This window comes from Dermacentor andersoni, chromosome 1 (assembly GCF_023375885.2).
Source record: "Dermacentor andersoni chromosome 1, qqDerAnde1_hic_scaffold, whole genome shotgun sequence".
In the NCBI taxonomy this organism is placed as follows: domain Eukaryota; kingdom Metazoa; phylum Arthropoda; class Arachnida; order Ixodida; family Ixodidae; genus Dermacentor; species Dermacentor andersoni.
Window position 1 is genome coordinate 181149785 of NC_092814.1, and position 14179 is coordinate 181163963.

Below are 14179 nucleotides of genomic sequence, written 5' to 3' on the forward strand. Positions count from 1 at the left end.
GTTCGCATAACTGTGCTTTTGTGCACCAACATGGATGGAAGCGATCGATGCTTGCCATTTGTCATCGGTAAATCAAAGAGGCCACGTTGCTTCCGCACATATGTACCAGTGCGTTACAGGCATAACTCGAAGTCGTGGATGACACGCGAGTTGTTTGCAGAATGGCTTATTGATTTTGACAGCAGCATGGCGAAGAAAGGGCGCAAAGTTCTTCTGATTCTCGACAACTGTACCGCCCACCATGTCCAAGCTGTCTTAACGGCTGTTGAGTTGCTTTTTCTGCCGCCAAATGTAACTTCAAAAGCGCTACCGCTGGACATGGGTGTAATACGGTCGTTTAAAGCGGCCTAGAGGCGCCGTGTTGTGCAGCGGATGCTGATTGCAGTTGATCGCCCCGCTGCCAATGTGCCTCTGCAGGTCTCGCTGTACTCGGCGATAGAAATGATCAAAGCGGCGTGGATGGAAGTGACACCCGAATGCATCCGGAATTGTTTTCGTTAGGCCGGCTTCGCTGACGCACCTGAAGCAGGCATTGAAGACACTGAACAAAGCCAGCCTGACGACGACTTGTGGCGACGCGTTGTTGACGCTAACCTGGCCGGCTGCGATCTTGATTGGCAAGATTTTGTTGATGTGGACGACGCTGCTGAAGTTGCGGAGTCGTTTTGCGACGAGACCGCCGTCCGGGAAGTGCGGGCATCAAGCGACGCCGAAGCATCGGACGATGACAACGATCCGTCCGAGCCAGCACCCGTAAGCGCGACCACAGCAGTGAGCCATATTGAGGCACTTAGAAATCTTGTGTATTTTAAGGCCTTGGGTGACGAACACATCGCAGCTTTGAACAAGCTTGAAACCGCCGTCATTGGGTGTGCTCTGACGAGGCAGACAACGATCACCGATTTTTTTTCTCTATAAATTTTTGTTTTGATTGATGTCAATTTTTGTGTGTGGCCCACATACCACGAACTTCTGGATAGAACGAACGAATTCCGCGTGACGCTCGGGTTCGTTATAAGCGGGCTCAACTGTATTTGTAATCATTTTATTTTCACAGAGTCTTGGGAAGCTTTATAGAAAGTGTCAGAATTTTACAACTGTTTTTCAACCAGACGAAAGTGTAATACACTTCAAAAAATTGTGACGTAAATTGTCATGTGTACCTGGTTCCAGAAATTGTGTTAATTTCTTCTTTTCCACCTTGTCTGTCATTGCCATTTTTGTTGTCTGGGGCACTTGAAAAATACTTTATCAAATGACAATTACTGTTGAAGAAAATCTGCTCGAAGCAGCAACAGATGTCATAATGTCAAAAAGTACACTGTACTGAAGCCAGTTGTCCTCTCAGAGGACAGAAGGGACCATTTGCCCTGACACTTGCAGCGGAATTTGGCAACTTAGTGAGTCAGATACCTACTGCAGAGTGAGTTCATCCGAAGTGACCAATGTTCTTCTCTGGTCAAACAATCTCAAAATAAATTCTCTGCTGCAGAGTAAAAAAATGTGCTTTACATTGACCTGTGGAATGCTCACTTAGTTCTTCTGAGGCAACCTGGCTCCGTTATTTGTTCCTCTCAATAATGCACCACAAGTCTTGGTGACAGTGTCTATTTTCAATATCTGCAGATCAAATCTCAGGCAACCAACGGCTTCCAGGCTTTCATTGTGTTCTACAGAGACGACCCTGACCGTCAAAACTTGATTGACTGGATTCAGGAACAGTGGGTGAGGATATAGTTGACATCTGAAGGTCCTCTAAAAAAAAAATTCAGGCATACTGGGCACATTTTGCTATCTTGGGCAATACACCTTGTATAGCAAAACTTATCTTGTTTGTGAATTAGGGTAGGCTATCTGACGTTGACTTTAAATGATTTCAAATCAAACATTGATGCATTGCTGTGTGCTGTACAGTAACTGATTTATTACCCACCTTGGTTTCTTAGTGGCTTTGGTGTTGTGCTGCTGAGCATCAGGTCGCAGGATCAAATCCCGGCCACAGTGGCTGCATTTTGATGGGGGCGAAATGCAAAAACACCCGTGTTCTTAGATTTAGGTGGACGTTAAAGAACCCCAGGTGGTCAAAATTAATCTGGAGTCCCCCACTAAAGCTTATCTCATAATCAGATCATGGTTTTGGCCCGTAAAACCCCATAATTTAATTTATAGTGCTTTAATTTAAGCAGCCATATTTGATAACATCGCTTTGCATTGAAAATGACTTCCCACTTTCTTGGGAACAAATTTTACTTCGATTGTTGCTTGGTTTCGAATTGCATCGTTAAGCTGTGCTTACTATTGCGGGCAAGTATTCCTACTGGTGCTATAGATTTGAAGGGGGCACATTTTTTGTCAAATTGTATTGAAGAGAGAGAAGATGTACTGCAGATAGGTGATGCTAGCCTTGCGGCCACATTTGCTTTCGTATGTTCAGCTGGGATGCTGCGGTATTGAGGGCCCCAAAGACTGGGACATGAATATCTACTTCAACTGCTCAAGTGTGGAAGTGGGAAGTCGTGAGGCCTGTGGCGTTCCATTTTCCTGCTGCAAGAGACAACCAAATGTAAGTGTAATGTTTTGTCACATTTGCTTATTTCATCCTTAAGCCTTTCAGTGTCGCTGACGTACCCGTACCTTCTCCACTGTGTAGTGAGGACCGTGCTAAGAGTGCATTTGCCATTATCCATGTCATTTTTTCTCTTCTGAATAGCCGAAAATAAACTTGTGCTTATTTTCGGCCCCTCACCGGATTAGGGCATTGCAAACAGACAAGCAGTGTGTGTAGATCACATAGTGGTGATCATTTCTGCAAAATATTACGTCAATGTATACTATGAAAACAGCTGAAAATTCCAACAGTCTCCACGCAATTGTCCCAGAGGAGCTGCTGTCTTTGCCAGCAGTGATGTGGCAGAAATTCCTATGAAGTGCAGAGTGCACAAAACCACCAATAAAAATGCACCATGCAGCAAGAATGGAGAGAAAAAAAGGAGCTGGAGTAACATCATGTTTGCCTTGGGCTCCTATATGGGAGAAAGCATGGGAGGAATGTTGCTTGCGGGCGCTGCGGTCAAGGCAATGGGAGTGAGTTACATCTAAGTAGTTTCTGACCGCATTAACAATATAGTGGGCCAGTTGAACATTTTAATGTTTGTTTTCAATTAATTTGTGTGGAGATGTGAGAGCATGGATTGTTGGAAATTGACTGTACAAGGATGGTGTGTACAGTAGAACCCCGCTGTTACGTTCCTCACTGCTGTGTTTTCCCGGCTGCTACGTCGTTTTCATCCGGTCCCGGCATAGCTTCCATAGGATCCAATGTATAAGGAACCCCGCTGTTACGTTGTAGCTGTGAAAACGTTCCCGCATGATACGTCGCAACTTAGCACCCCGAACCCGCCTGGGCTAAAGTAGACAACGCGCTCCAACCGCCATTTTGGCTTTTGAAGAGTTTTGGCTGGGCTTGGCCGGGCTTGGCTATGGAACTGGCTGCAAGAAGCCGCACGCCAGTTCGAGAGGCCGCATGAGGCCGCCACTAAGTGGCCATTCGTGAAAAATGATCTTACTATCATCACTGTGATTACGGTCACCGCATGGTTGTTGGACGGGTCGACTCACGGAGGAAGGAAACTCGGGAGAGGCCCTGACGTCACTCTTTGTGAAGCTAAAGTGAAACCGAAAGTTGCCGTTGCTCGTAGCGTTGCTCCGCCTATCGGGCCTGCTCTCCTCTCTTGTTTACGTTTCTCCCACGCCGCGCTGCGCGCAACCGGGCTGCTCGGACGCGCGTGCTCCGCAGCAATACTAAAACAATCGTTAGCACGTTAGCATGATTACGCCAAAGAGGGCAAAATTTCCCGCGGATATTCGTTCGTCCGTTGCCATTGCCGTGGCACGGTGACGACAAGGAGCACGAGCCGCATGATGCCGGGGAGTTGCCAAATCCTAGCTTTGGAGAAGCCGTCGCGGCTCTGGCCCTCCTCCGCAGGTACGTCGCACCTCACAGCGACGCTGACAGCAATGCGGTCTTCCAGGGTATTGAGAAACGTGGCGATTTATAGCGAGCGAAAGAAACGGCAAGCCACCATCCTAGACTTTTTTTAAGTCTTAAGCGCACTCTGTGGAAATAAATTGTCCATAGTTGAAGCTGCACTTTTTTCATTCATTTTCGGAGCTTTCCTCACTGTTGCGTTTTCCCGGCTGTTACGTTTTTTTTCCCCGGTCCGGTGAAAAACGTATGAACGGGGTTCCACTGTAGTTGACGGCTCCTGTGTAGAGTGGGAGGCATGTCGCTTGTGGGCATTGGTCAAGGCAATGGGAGTGAGTGACATCTAAGTAGTCTCAGAACGCATTAAAAATATAGTGGGCCAGTTGAACATTTTAAGGTTTGTTTTGAATTAACCTGCATGGAGATATCAGAGCGTGGATTGTTGGAAATTGACTGCACAAGGATGGTGTGTAGTTGACCCACTACATTTTTGAAGTGCTTTCACACTACATTAAAGATTAAAGTGGGCCAAGTGAACATTCAAGATTGATCTTGGATTAACTGGAGTTATCAGTATTACATTCAGAAGCCAGTTCTGTCCATTGAAAATTTAGTTTCACCACGTTTGTTGTATCTTCAGAAAAGTGCACAGCTTGCAATTTTCATTTCTCCAGCAAGTTCTGTCAAATTAACAAAAAGAGGACACCATGCGAGAACAGTCCACAGGAATGTTAGATGTGAGAGCACTATTTCATGTCTAGCATACTTGGACTCATCTATTGAACCACTTAAAAAATGTGCCTGATGTTAAACATTATGTAAGACAGTGAATGAAGTTCACCTGCCACGTAATTAATACTGGCACCAAGAGCAAGAAGTTCCTTAACACTTTTTACTAAAACACATAACACGTATTATTCAAACCTTCAGCTCAGGTCCAATCAGAAGTGTTTTAAGGTGTGTGGGACACATTAAATATCGTTTTTATTTATGCTTTGGCTTTCGATGCATTATCTTGGTGTGCACACAGTGCCAGAAGTGAGTACGTATAGTAGAACCTCGTTCATGAGTTTTGAGAAAAAAATGCGAGGGTAATGTGCTAAATGGTAAAACGCACGATCCGAAGTAAGTAAAAAAACTAGACAGACTCAACTATTGTTGAAATTCCGTAATGCGAAGTGTCGCGCGGCTTGTTGCGGCTGCATGAGACGCCCACGCACGTTCAGCTTGTGCTGCTCCTGCAGCACGAGACGCACACGTTTTGTTGTTTTCTGTGGGTTTCTCACCCATACTCTTGGGACACAGGAATGAAAATACAGTAGTGCAAACAATCACAAGGGCATTTGTGATTGCATTGTGGATAGCAACTCGGCCTGCTAGCCGAGTTGCTATCCACAAAACATGCAGATGGGTGCGCGACAAATTGCGGAAGTCCGACTCACCGTGACTGGATAATGAGCGAATATGTTCGCCCCATGCTGGACACCAAAGCCTGGTCGTTCACGCGTTCAAACGATCGTGTTCGTCCATTGTGGGGGTAGGCTTCGCGAGACGATCTCACAGAAGCGTGGATTGGCGCACATGCAGAGCGTCCGCGCCGCTTGCCGAACCCGAGCCAAAGAGGAAGAGCCTTCTCCTTTCCGCGCCCAAGTAACCCCGCTGTTAGGTGGCGTTAGCAGAGCCAGACTCGTGCCATCTCTCTCAATGCGCTTCAACCACACTGACTGCCGCGCGGCGAAGGCGCATTACAGGAGACAGGGGTTATGTGGGAAAGCAACATGTCAAGGGATGCATGAGAGTCACGCATCCCCAAATTTCCTATTGCCTGGTGTCTTAAGAGGGCGACGGGAAATCGGAAGTGAAGTCAAGCTGGTGGGCGACCCCGCATCCCGCCGAAGTGAAATGTGATGCCCACATAGTGCCGCCTGCAGCAGGGAACGGTGGCGCGTTTGGATTATCGCCTACTAAAAGTGTGCAGTAGGCTACCAGTGGCACTACGCGTCACACACTGTAAACCAAATAGGTGAAGATGCTTATCGCAGTAGGTTTGGCGGCGATAGCTGTGAATGCGGCATGCGACGACCCAGGTGGAGATATGCTGGTGCCGGAATAAGAAACTGCGCGCCGTCATTTTAACGTGAGACGGGAGGCTACATACTGTTCTCAATCGCGCACGCCTCGCGCCTTTTCTTGTTCACATTATATCTAGCGGCCGGAAAACGTATGCGATCACAGTCTGCAGAAGGGAATGGCGGCGCATTTCGGTTATCGCCTAGTAAAAGCGTGCACTACGCTTCCGATGGCACTATGCACTTTGAAATAGATAGGCGAAGAAAGCAGCTTCCCTATTCATCAGATAGGCGAAGATGCTTATTGCAATAGGATAGGCGGTGATAGGCTGTGAACACTGCATGCGACGACCCCGGAGAAGATTTGCTGGTTCCGAAATGAGAAACTGAGTGGGAGCCAGCATTTTCACATGAGAAGGGCAGGCGAGCATTGCGGTGAAGCTGCCGTGGCGAGCAGCTATATACCGTTCTCAATTGTGTGCACCTCGCGCATTTTCTTGTTTACATTTAACCTAGGGGCCGGAAACCGTATCATATGACCGTAGTTTGGCGACGTACTGAACGTTGGTGCGAAAAATCGTGTTTTCCGGGAATGTATAAACCAGTAAAAAATGAGCTAACTCTGTTGGGTCATTTTTTGTTTTCTCGATTGCGAATGTTGGCACCGGGAAAACACACGTAATGGGATTGTATCAGCGAGGTCCTATTGCATAATCAGTTTTGTATTGCAAGTTGACTATGTGAAGTCATTGTGCACATACTGTGACATTGTACTATTGTGAAGAAAGACTGTCTTGACAATATTTCTGCTTTGCTTACAAAGAACGGACCTGTCAGGCTAGTGACATTCCCATATACCCTTTCATGCACGCTCACTCTTTCTTCAGGGGCCGTTATGATCTCTCTCTACACTGGAAGAAAATGCATGTTCCTCTTTTTATTGTCCACTGCTAAATGCAATAAATATTGTATACTTGAAAATACCTTCAAATTCTAAACATATGCAAAGTCCAAGGTGTTAAGGGCAAGCACCACTACTGAAAAGACTGGCACTACCACTGACGTTGATATGAGGGATCCTGTGGACGCAGCTGCTGTGTCAGAAGCGCAGCAGTCTGATAACAGAAATATCGAACTGGGCAGGTTGTTAATCTTGTTGTCAGTGGGATCCAAAAGGTGATCGGGGCACTGTTCGTCCTTCTCTCGTCCTTTTCTGGGCCCAGAGTCCACACTGAAACAGCTGAGCATGTTTTATTCGTGCTCACCGAGTTACACATGAGAGGGAATGGACTTTGATGTTCTGCACGCTGAAAGCCACTTTTGAATCTAATACGGGTGTCACACGGCGCACTTTTCATCACGATCTAGCCCGATCCGGATCGAGTTTCTCGGTCGTAATTGGCTCCTTTGCAGAAAATCTGCGAGAGAGCCACTCGCAATCGAGAATTTCGATCCGGATCGGTGCTGATTGCGATCAGAAGTGTACGTGTGACAACAGTGTAATAGCGTCTGTGTAGTGTCTGGAGTTTTCTATGCTGTGGCTAGGGGGCAAGGACTGAGAGCAAAGGGACCTTGAGGGGTCAGAGTGCTGAACTGCACACAAGAAGTCAGGTGGACTTTGAAGCGAGGACAAGTGTTTCCAACAGGAAGTCGGTTCCAAAATCTGATTACAGTCTGCCTGGTTGACTCGTGGCCAACGTATGACGGTTGACTGCTTAAATGGCGTGTTGTAACGGACACATGGTCGGGCACATTAATGCGTGATTTGCGGTACAGGTGCACTTATGGCAGCACGACACATATTCATACAGGCTGGTTTACTTCCGCATAAGTACTTTAATGCTCGTGAGGTGCACCGTGGTCTCATGTCTGGGTGTCGAGCGTTTTTAGGGTTAGTGTTGCAATCAGTATGTTTAAGACCACTATGTAGCACGAGCAACTCGTCACATGTGCAAAACTTAAGTAAACTTTTGTGTGTTCAACTTTTGTGCCTTGGAAAAGTAAATCGGTTAATTTCTGCTTTTCACAATCTCTGGAAGCTGTTTGAGATGTGCGGAAGTTTCAAATAATTACAGGTAAACATATTTTATATTTATAGTTATCAGTATGTCAAACTACATATTTTGCAATCCCCTTCAAGTTTGATGTATCTGGGATCGACTGTATATGCCCACAGTGAAATTGAAACACAACACACTAACATGCATGCACATACACAATTGCTTGCTGCAAATCGGTGCGATTGTTGCGTGGAGGCGTCATTGGCATCAGTTGTACAGAGAGCATACAATAAGAATGTAAGCGTGCATGTTTCTATGCTTTTATCAACTTGCTTACTTTGTATCTGGTGGGATTCAACTAGCTTAACACTGCTGGAAACAATGAACATAAACAAGTCAAATGGTATCACCTGTTAGTCTGCTTTTTTGTAGCTCTACACTATTGACATTTGAAGACACCATATAGCTTTCTTGTGTGACCATTGGCTGTGCTCAGATAGATGCTAAATTTACTTAGTGAACTATAATCGGGGACCGTATTTGCTCGATAGTAATGTGCACCTCTTTGGCGTGACCTAAAAAAAAAAGGTCCTTTACAGTACCGCACACCTCATTCCTTCATACAGAAATACAACTTTCTCTCATTTGGAAAAACAAAGATTTACTCCCAATGAACTAAAGTTGCAATGAATAAAAAAAAATTGGAGTTTTGCTAGAAAGGCGAAGCATTGATAGTGATAACAAATTAGTAGACAGCTATATGAAGTAAGGATAGTAGCTTTATCAGCCGTATAAACTGGTAAACATTCGCTTAATAACTAAATTAACAAGCATGGTGTCACATGCACACAAGCAAACATAAACACATCTCACTCAATGATTGCGGAAACTCGCTATCAAAACGCTGGAGTGAGGAAGTGCAGTAGCAGGGGCAAGCGAATTGACCTTCATTCAGCTCTCGACGCAACACGAAGTAAGTGATGAGAACACAGTGCAGTGAGCCTAGACGTGTAGACTCTGTCCCCATCGCAGATCAGTTTTAAAATAGGGGCCGCGCAGCCACGTCGTATGCAGCACTCGCCGGAATAGAATTCTCCTGTTTGCGCCAGTAGCACACATAAGTTTCGGGAACTCCAAACGCCCGTGATGCTGCCCGATTTCCGTCCATCTCTGCATGCATGATCACTTTCTGTTTAATTGCGGCATCATGATGAACTCTGCGTGTCGTTGCAGTCGGCACTTCCATACTGATAGAGCAAACGCAGAAAATAGGGAGACAAATGGCGGATTAACCTAAGCAGTGTTATGATCGAACCACTGTTGTGATCGGCCAGTGGGGGAAGCGACCTTCCAGCCTTTCCTGCCCTACTGTGACGAATCACTTTGTGAAGCTAACAATATGTCCCATAGGACAGACCAGCGGCGACACCATGGCAAGACAGACAAAAGCGGACTCCTTTTATGTAGCGTCTGTGTGTTCTGGTGTGTGCCCTGGTGTGAACTCTGCCAGAAAGATAGTCTGGTCTGACCTGTAGCTCATGCTACATGAATGATGTACTGCACTCTTTGCTCCGGCCAGTACGAGTATCCCTTCTTGTTCTGTGAATAAGGTTACGTTTCCTATATAAATTAACCCCTGTTCGGTTCTTCATGCTCTAGATCTCATACTCTTCATTAAAGAAGCCATCCGTGTCAAGAAAGCTCGAACGACGGCGCGAGCCCGATTAGCCTCCGTTTGATGCCCTGGTAGTGTACGCCAGCTACCCGTTACGATACGCAACAGCGACGTAAGCTAAAGAGCGACCCTCTGCATGACGCCAGACTCCGAGGCCACAACCCCCGAATCTACAGCACACGTACTACAGCATATAGAGGAAGCTGCGGCAGCTCGGCTCGAAGTGTTTACGAGATGGCCGTTTTGAAATGCCGATGGCGATATGGTAACGCAGATTTAGGGCCGTACTCAATTCTAACACACAAGCAATTTTCGAATCCATTTTATTGGAAAAAAACTGCACATTAGATTTAAGTAAATACGGTAAACCTCCCCAGTAAAACAAAGCATTTTAAACACGAGGCTTTTGACCGACTTTACGTCCTTTTATTGCATGTCTCAAAAAGTTTCCAGGCCACCAAAATTGGCTTGCGAGTGTTGTAGGTGAGCAGGATTATAGCTCTATCAGAGCTTGTGGTAACAGCATGGGAACAAATGTTGTTCCTCTTCGAGATGGGCATTCATCCTCATCCTCAGTATTCTTGCATCCTTAATGGTTTTAACTGAAGCAAAGAAGGTTTCATTGGCATGTGATCTTTGAGACCAGACCAGTGGCACACATGCCACCTTGTTGTCACAGTTCTGCTGCATTATGTGGTGTAATCTATATTACCATTCTAAGAGCATTTGGATTAAGCTGTTTACAAAGAGAAATAGAAATCGTAGGTAATGCCAAGTCAACAACACTATGGCAAATATCCTTTGAAGGGAACCTGTATACACATACCAGCATGTATACAGGTTCCTTTTGAGGAAGGTTTTTATTTGGTCTCCACTTCAAAGTCATCTGGATTTCAAAGTTCTCTGCTTATGCTGCGAGCTGTCTTTCTCATCCTCGGGGAGCCGCTGTGGGGCTGGAAAAGCGGGCTCATTCCTCACCCCGGAGGCCCGGGTTCGATTCCCAGCGAGAGCGAAATTTTTTTCTCATCCTCGCACCTATTCTTACCTGTTCATGCATGTAGTATGTGTGACCATGGTATGTGCGCTGATCCTGACAATTGGGGCATCTCTTCTCCACACGAAAAATCCACAAGGAAACTGTTCTCTAAGGTCATAGCTGGATGGCAGGCAGGTGTAGCACTCTTTTGTGGGAGGAGCCTCTACTGGATTTTCGCCTTGTCACTCTAAAGGTACTTATCATGATGCCAAAGTTTCCTATTCTTGTTTGTCATGTAAGGAACACTTCATGTTGAATGCTGCTGTTTCTAAAGCTGTTTGAACTATGTGGGTGCTTTCATCAGTGAAACACAGCGCGAGGTATTAGTGGCTGTTGTTGTTTTAGATTACGAATATGCTGTGTAATGTTTGCCGTAAAATATCAGTTGAAGTTTTGAAATGTGAAATGTTTGAATTCCAGGAGCTCATAAAGAACAAACAATGTGGCTATGATGTACGCAAGGCTGAGTATGTAAGTCAAGTATTCTTTTTCCTCTTCCGTCTTTTGGTAGAAATTCACCAACAGAAATTATGCCCTTAAGCCAGTGCTTCCCAAACACTGAAATCCTATGACCAACTATAACAGAATGTCACAGTCTCTACCAACAGGTCATGAGTATTTATGCACAATGCCTGGTGAAATTTTAACACTTGCAGCAAGTTGGCCTGGGCTCAAAAGCGCCACAAAAAGAAAATGGCATTCAGTTCAGTAACTGTTCTTAATGACTAGTGCAAGCATATTAAAGTGCAGCTTCTCAAAGTGATGGTGAAAATGGAAACGCTGCTCTGATTCAGCTGCATGTTAAGCAGCAGCCTCTACTTTTTTGGGGTGTGCAAATATTCGAAAAATAGATGTTTAATATGTTTGAATATTTAGTGGGATATGAATATTCGAATCAAGTCGAATGTATTGCTGGCTGTACGAGAGCAAACACGGTTTTTAGCATTTGTTGCTATCTAATCTAAGAATATTGGGGCGATTTTGTGCTGAATTTTGCGACGATTTCGTTCTGGTAGCGAAATTTTACCTGTAAAGCACACTTAGCCATTAAACGTCTAAACTGTGCGGGAAAGTCAGCTTCTCAGTAGCAAGGAGCATGGGTTTGCGGATAGTGAGGGTGCATTTATTTTTATTTTTTGCAGCGTCATCCCCAATTCTGAGCTTATTGCTTGACAGCAAGTGCGATGAGTGACGACTGGCACAGGGTGAAAAGCCTCTGATTTTATGGGCATTTGATGCGGTATAATAAGGCACAGGCTGGCAAGGACAGCTGGTGGGAATTACTAAATTTTCCAAGTTAACATGAGCCAAGTACACAGTGTTTTAGGTAACGGTTTACCAGTCTAGATTTTTAACATTTACAATGTAATTGCAATGTTCCAAAGTTACGAATTAACTCAACTTGCTAATAAATGCAAGCTACGGCAAGTATTAGAATGCACACGCTAATTAGCATGTGCATTCAATGTTTGATTTGATATTAGAAAATGTTGATATTCACACACCCTTACTTTTTTTACCAATGCCACGACCAGGGAAGCTAAGCTAGCATGAATACTCTTGATAAAGGAAATGCAGTTTGGGAAGCACTTCGCTCAGACTGTTCCTGCTGCTTGTTTCAACTGCACGAGGATTTGCATGTTGTTACAACTCTGTGGCTTCTCATTCTTTGAGCATGCCACCTACACAATTATCTTTGTGTATTATGTCTGTTTTTCAGTGCACATTTTCCTCCTTAATAGCCAAAATTGTGCACTCCATTTTAGAATTTACATTAAATGGCCCACCAGTAATTATCTGAACAAGGCTAGAATGATTCTCCTACTGAGATTCACAAAAATTATGATTCGATGAAGAGCTTGTGTGTCTAATCTTGGTAAATAAGTTGCAGTAAGGGATTCTAAGAGTTATGCTTGAAGCTTCAGAATCTTTAGTTCACATTTACAAACAAATGTGTTTTTTGAAATAGTGGCCTCAGCAAAGTCAGAAATCTCACTGTGATGATGTTATCAGAAATGCTGCAGAGCAAGAAGCTGGTACAATAATTGCTTGCACCTTTTGGAGTGAAATAGTAACTAGGGCTTGGTGTCGATGAAAAACCTTAACCCAAATAGTCGGGACCTTTTAATCTATTAAGGACAAATGTACTGTCTACGTAAATGTGTATTGGTAACGGGCTGATATAGTAAAACTCCTTATTTATGTGCTTGTTTTCCTTGTAGCAGCTCTTGATGGAATGCACTTCTGGGTAACACAGACCTTGAAATTTCATTCATGCACATCTTCATGAGATGTGCATGAGGTTTCATGTTTCAAGTTTCTTGGAGCATTGCTGCCACTTCCTGCATTCAGGTAGAATTGTGCGTATCATGTGACCCATGTCATTTGCTCCCACAAGCAGCATTTATAAACTCATCCGTAATGTATTTTGTAATAACCATGTTGTTGAAATTTGTGGCAGCTTTGTTTTATTTGGAGTGTTACAGCATGTTTGTTGATTCTTGTGTATTCTGTATGCAAGTGGCATGTCTGGCTGTTTTTTTAGTGGGGTGAATAACGATGGGTGGATGGAAGGTGCGACTAACAGTGGCGTGCACTTGGTTGGCAGCAACGGGACAAGTCTCACGTGATCTATGAGAAAGGTTGCCTGCGAGCTGGGGAGGAGTGGATCGAAGCTAACCTGGTGCCAGTGGCAGGGGTGGCCGTGGGATTGGCTGTGCTGCAGGTACTCACGAAAAACCCTTTTTAGTGATATGATAGCCTCACCAACAGCTCACTGGCATTTCTCAGCCATACCAGCATTACCAGGCGTTCTGAAGCCATGATTAAGAAGCTTAGTTCACTTACTTATATATATATATAGATATATATATAAGTGGCTGTGATGCATAATAGTGATAATTTACTACTAATTAGTAGTGAGGGCATGGTTTCACACACAAAATAGTATGTAGGAATAGCTTGACATGGGGGACAGCAGTTGTGCCTCTGCAGTCTCGACAACAAGACTTCTTCTGCAACTCAGCTTCCTTTTGCAATAATGACACTGCTAAAAAATTGCTCTCTGCTTTTGCTGGGTGTAACTAGTCTCCATAGCTAGTATCTATAGAATTCTCAAGTTGAAGTTTTTGTTAACTGAGGAAGTTGTGGATAGTGCCCTGGAATCATAGCCTTTATCATAAATCCGTGCATCAGGTGACTTCAGACTTGTTTCTTCATAAGCAGCCTTAGCTGCTTGTAGAACCTTTTTTTGTCAGTAACGCATTTTTGTGTACTTGTCATGTTGATGTACCAGCTTGTTGCCTTTCTCTTTAGATTGTTGACACTTCCATCTCTTGCCCCAGAGGCAGCAACTAATGGTGAGGTAGTTTGTTAATAGTGAAGATTACTAGCAATTCCAATAACTTGTGAACT

At 44.7% G+C, this 14179-nt stretch overlaps 1 protein-coding gene across 1 annotated transcript in view; it reads left to right on the top strand.

Annotated features, from left to right (window-relative positions):
- The window catches only part of Tsp26A (Tetraspanin 26A), a 50405-nt gene that overhangs the window by 22792 nt on the left and 13434 nt on the right, over positions 1-14179 (top strand). The window contains exons 4-7 of the mRNA XM_050195257.3: positions 1627-1725; positions 2435-2563; positions 11186-11236; positions 13374-13490. Of these exons, the coding sequence (XP_050051214.1) occupies positions 1627-1725; positions 2435-2563; positions 11186-11236; positions 13374-13490 (396 nt within the window). The remainder of the gene's footprint in view (positions 1-1626; positions 1726-2434; positions 2564-11185; positions 11237-13373; positions 13491-14179) is intronic.